Here is a 3,840-nt window from a genome sequence, read left to right as displayed (position 1 = left end):
GTGTTTCTGAGCTTGTGTTTCTGAGCTTGTGTTTCTTCAGTGTTTCTGAGCTTGTGTTTCTTCAGTGTTTCTGAGCTTGTGTTTCTTCAGTGTTTCTGGGCTTGTGTTTCTTCAGTGTTTCTGAGCTTGTGTTTCTTCAGTGTTTCTGGGCTTGTGTTTCTTCAGTGTTTCTGAGCTTGTGTTTCTTCAGTGTTTCTGAGCTTGTGTTTCTTCAGTGTTTCTGAGCTTGTGTTTCTGAGCTTGTGTTTCTGAGCTTGTGTTTCTGAGCTTGTGTTTCTGAGCTTGTGTTTCTGAGCTTGTGTTTCTGTGCTTGTGTTTCTGAGCTTGTGTTTCTGAGCTTGTGTTTCTGAGCTTGTGTTTCTGAGCTTGTGTTTCTGAGCTTGTGTTTCTTCAGTGTTTCTGGGCTTGTGTTTCTTCAGTGTTTCTGAGCTTGTGTTTCTTCTTGTGTTTCTTGTGTTTCTGAGCTTGTGTTTCTTCAGTTTTCTGAGCTTGTGTTTCTGAGCTTGTGTTTCTGAGCTTGTGTTTCTGAGCTTGTGTTTCTGAGCTTGTGTTTCTGAGCTTGTGTTTCTGAGCTTGTGTTTCTGAGCTTGTGTTTCTGAGCTTGTGTTTCTGAGCTTGTGTTTCTGAGCTTGTGTTTCTGAGCTTGTGTTTCTGAGCTTGTGTTTCTGAGCTTGTGTTTCTGAGCTTGTGTTTCTGAGCTTGTGTTTCTGAGCTTGTGTTTCTGAGCTTGTGTTTCTGAGCTTGTGTTTCTGAGCTTGTGTTTCTGAGCTTGTGTTTCTGAGCTTGTGTTTCTGAGCTTGTGTTTCTGAGCTTGTGTTTCTGAGCTTGTGTTTCTGAGCTTGTGTTTCTGAGCTTGTGTTTCTGAGCTTGTGTTTCTGAGCTTGTGTTTCTGAGCTTGTGTTTCTGAGCTTGTGTTTCTGAGCTTGTGTTTCTGAGCTTGTGTTTCTGAGCTTGTGTTTCTGAGCTTGTGTTTCTGAGCTTGTGTTTCTGAGCTTGTGTTTCTGAGCTTGTGTTTCTGAGCTTGTGTTTCTGGTGTTTCTGAGCTTGTTTTTCTGAGCTTGTGTTTCTGAGCTTGTGTTTCTGAGCTTGTTTTTCTGAGCTTGTGTTTCTGAGCTTGTGTTTCTGAGCTTGTGTTTCTTTGTGTTTCTGAGCTTGTGTTTCTGAGCTTGTGTTTCTGAGCTTGTGTTTCTGAGCTTGTGTTTCTGAGCTTGTGTTTCTGAGCTTGTGTTTCTGAGCTTGTGTTTCTGAGCTTGTGTTTCTGAGCTTGTGTTTCTGAGCTTGTGTTTCTGAGCTTGTGTTTCTGAGCTTGTGTTTCTTGTGTTTCTGAGCTTGTGTTTCTGAGCTTGTGTTTTCTGAGCTTGTGTTTCTGCTTGTGTTTCTGAGCTTGTGTTTCTGAGCTTGTGTTTTCTGAGCTTGTGTTTCTGAGCTTGTGTTTCTGAGCTTGTGTTTCTGAGCTTGTGTTTCTGAGCTTGTGTTTCTTGTGTTTCTGAGCTTGTGTTTCTTCAGTGTTTCTGGGCTTGTGTTTCTTCAGTGTTTCTGAGCTTGTGTTTCTGAGCTTGTGTTTCTGAGCTTGTGTTTCTGAGCTTGTGTTTCTGAGCTTGTGTTTCTGAGCTTGCCCCCGCTCCCTTTTTGGTGTATTGATGGGCCGTGTTGCAGCCTTGAAGCATTCTACTGTATAATAACTGTGTTGAGAAATAAACACGGGTTAAAATCACCTCGCTTTCTCTCTCTGTCGGTCTTTCTCTCTGTCTTCCTCTCTCGGGCTCTCACTCACTCTGTTTATCTCACTCTCTCTGTTTCTCTCACTCTCTCTCTCTGTTTCTCTCACTCTCTCTCTCTGTTTCTCTCACTCTCTCTCTCTGTTTCTCTCACTCTCTCTCTCTGTTTCTCTCACTCTCTCTCTCTGTTTCTCTCACTCTCTCTCTCTGTTTCTCTCACTCTCTCCCTCTGTTTCTCTCACTCTCTCTCTCTGTTTCTCACTCTCTCTCTCTGTTTCTCTCACTCTCTCTCTCCACAGTAACATAGCCGAGGCGTTGGTCAGTAAAGGTTTTGCCACGGTCATCCGCTACAGACAGGATGATGACCAGCGCTCATCCCACTACGACGAGCTACTGGCTGCAGAGGCACGGTAAGCACAGTGTCCCAAAATGGTTCCTACTGCTGAAAACTAAACCTGACTGATTTAACCAGCTTGACTAAACCTCCCTTTAAATGAAAATGCTTTCTGTCACGCTCATGCAACAACAGAAGTGTATTCCCCCTCGGGATACAATACGAATATGTGTGTGTTGCATCATGGCAAAATATTGAACAACACTGGTCAGAGGTGGCCATTTTCCCCTGTGTCGTAAATCAGCACCTCTACAAGGCCTGGGGTGTATTCATTACTCCGATTCTGTTGCAAAACGTTTCTTAAACGGAAGCAAACTGAACAAAACAGGTTAAGACCTACCTGAATTTGTCCATTAGAACCTCTCGTTTAGACTGATTACACCTGCTTCTCTAATTTTCTACGAAAGTATTGGCCTCTAAGTGCCGCTCTATCGCGCGCGCACACACACTGAATCAGGCCTTCTCTTTACACGTGTCTGTGAATATAATTATGTTCACTGGGAGATTTAGTACGTGCTTTAATTCAGCACTAAAGATGAAGATCTCCGGGTTAGCAGATAGATGACGACCCACCCTTGGTGTTTGTGCAAGTGTTTTCCCATGCTACCCTTCTGTCTCTTTCTGGGCTCCTCAAACTCCTTCTCTTCCCTTTCTCATTCTCCCTCATCTCTTACACACACATCACTGACCCACAGATGACAATGACTGACACAATTTCCATCATCTTCATCATCTTCATCTGTAGCACTCAATCCCTTTCCAGTAGGAATCTGAACAGGTGGTCATCACACCAGCGTCAGGGTCAGACTGAAAATGCACTCCCTCGTCCCCTCCAACCATTACAGTTTCCATTTTAAGGGTATAGATTACACGTGAAGTCCCTCTGCCGCTGATCCTCATGGTGGAGCCGGGGAGCTTGGAAACTGTATCCCCCCTCTGAGCCGGAATGGCTCTCTGAGTGTTTATTACCCACAGCTTCATTTCTCCTCTGCGGCTCAAAGACCTGATGGTTTCTCCTTAACTCTGGATGATGGGATGAACCGTAATGGTGGCCGCTCTGTCTCACTCTCTCCCTCTGATTGATCACAGGGCAATCAAGAACGGGAAAGGGCTGCATAGCAAGAAGGAGGTCCCCATCCACAGAGTGGCTGATATCTCTGGGGTAAGATGGATCAGTGTGAGAGTGTGGGTGGGAGAGAGAGTGTGTGGCTCTTTGACGAATAGTTGTGTGTGTTTACTGTTATGTGACTAGGCTTATATCTTGTGTGTTTTTCCCCCTGCCTTGTGTGTGTGTGCAATGTTCACGCACATTCTTGGGCCAACATTCTTCTTGATAATATAATTGCCAAACCCTGACACACCAATCTCAATGCTCTCCAGTCTCTCCCAAGCCACTCCCCAGGACAAACCTTGTCATCTGATCTATAGATGACTCACTCTAAGTAATATCCATAATACCAGCCCCCCCCCGTAACCCCCCATATTATAGCAATAAAGTCCCATCTAAATATAGTTCCCTCTGCGTTAATAAAGTCATCTAGGAAGTTGTTTACGTGTTCCAGGGACAGCAGACAGCATCTCTGCTTATGAAAATTGATTGGGCTGCTCACTAAATGAAGATTACAATTTACTCCGTGCCCATAAAATGTGTTAACGGGGAGTAATGAGATGCACGTACGTACCCACACTCTCTCTCCACACTCTCTCTCTCTCCACACTCTCTCTCTC

General features: G+C 44.6%; 2 protein-coding genes across 2 annotated transcripts in view; one reads left to right on the top strand and one right to left on the bottom strand.

Moving 5' to 3' along the window:
* Positions 1-161: 161 nt before the first annotated feature.
* On the bottom strand, positions 162-1,667 carry LOC127926726 (DNA topoisomerase 1-like). The gene is made up of 2 exons (XM_052512236.1): positions 1,617-1,667; positions 162-1,463 (listed from the first exon to the last, which is right to left on the bottom strand). Exons 1-2 carry the CDS (start codon positions 1,665-1,667, stop codon positions 162-164), a joined length of 1,353 nt encoding a protein of 450 aa, XP_052368196.1.
* A 45-nt stretch (positions 1,668-1,712) lies between these two features.
* The window catches only part of LOC127926723 (staphylococcal nuclease domain-containing protein 1-like), a gene marked incomplete at its 5' end in the record, with an annotated part of 298,204 nt that continues 296,076 nt past the window's right edge, over positions 1,713-3,840 (top strand). Inside the window, 2 exons of the mRNA XM_052512234.1 lie at positions 1,713-2,128; positions 3,202-3,274. Of these exons, the coding sequence (XP_052368194.1) occupies positions 1,713-2,128; positions 3,202-3,274 (489 nt within the window). The remainder of the gene's footprint in view (positions 2,129-3,201; positions 3,275-3,840) is intronic.

The sequence above is a fragment of the Oncorhynchus keta genome, unplaced genomic scaffold (genome assembly GCF_023373465.1).
Source record: "Oncorhynchus keta strain PuntledgeMale-10-30-2019 unplaced genomic scaffold, Oket_V2 Un_contig_8107_pilon_pilon, whole genome shotgun sequence".
NCBI classification, from domain to species: Eukaryota; Metazoa; Chordata; class Actinopteri; order Salmoniformes; family Salmonidae; genus Oncorhynchus; species Oncorhynchus keta.
This window is presented reverse-complemented; position numbering and strand designations above follow the sequence as displayed.

Coding starts and splice junctions, on each gene's coding strand:
- LOC127926726 (XM_052512236.1), bottom strand. CDS start 1,667: ATGCTTCAAGGCTGCAACACGGCCCATCAATACACCAAAAAGGGAGCG. Junction 1,464..1,616: donor ACACCAAAAAGGGAGCGGGG/GCAAGCTCAGAA, acceptor ACACAAGCTCAG/AAACACAAGCTCAGAAACAC.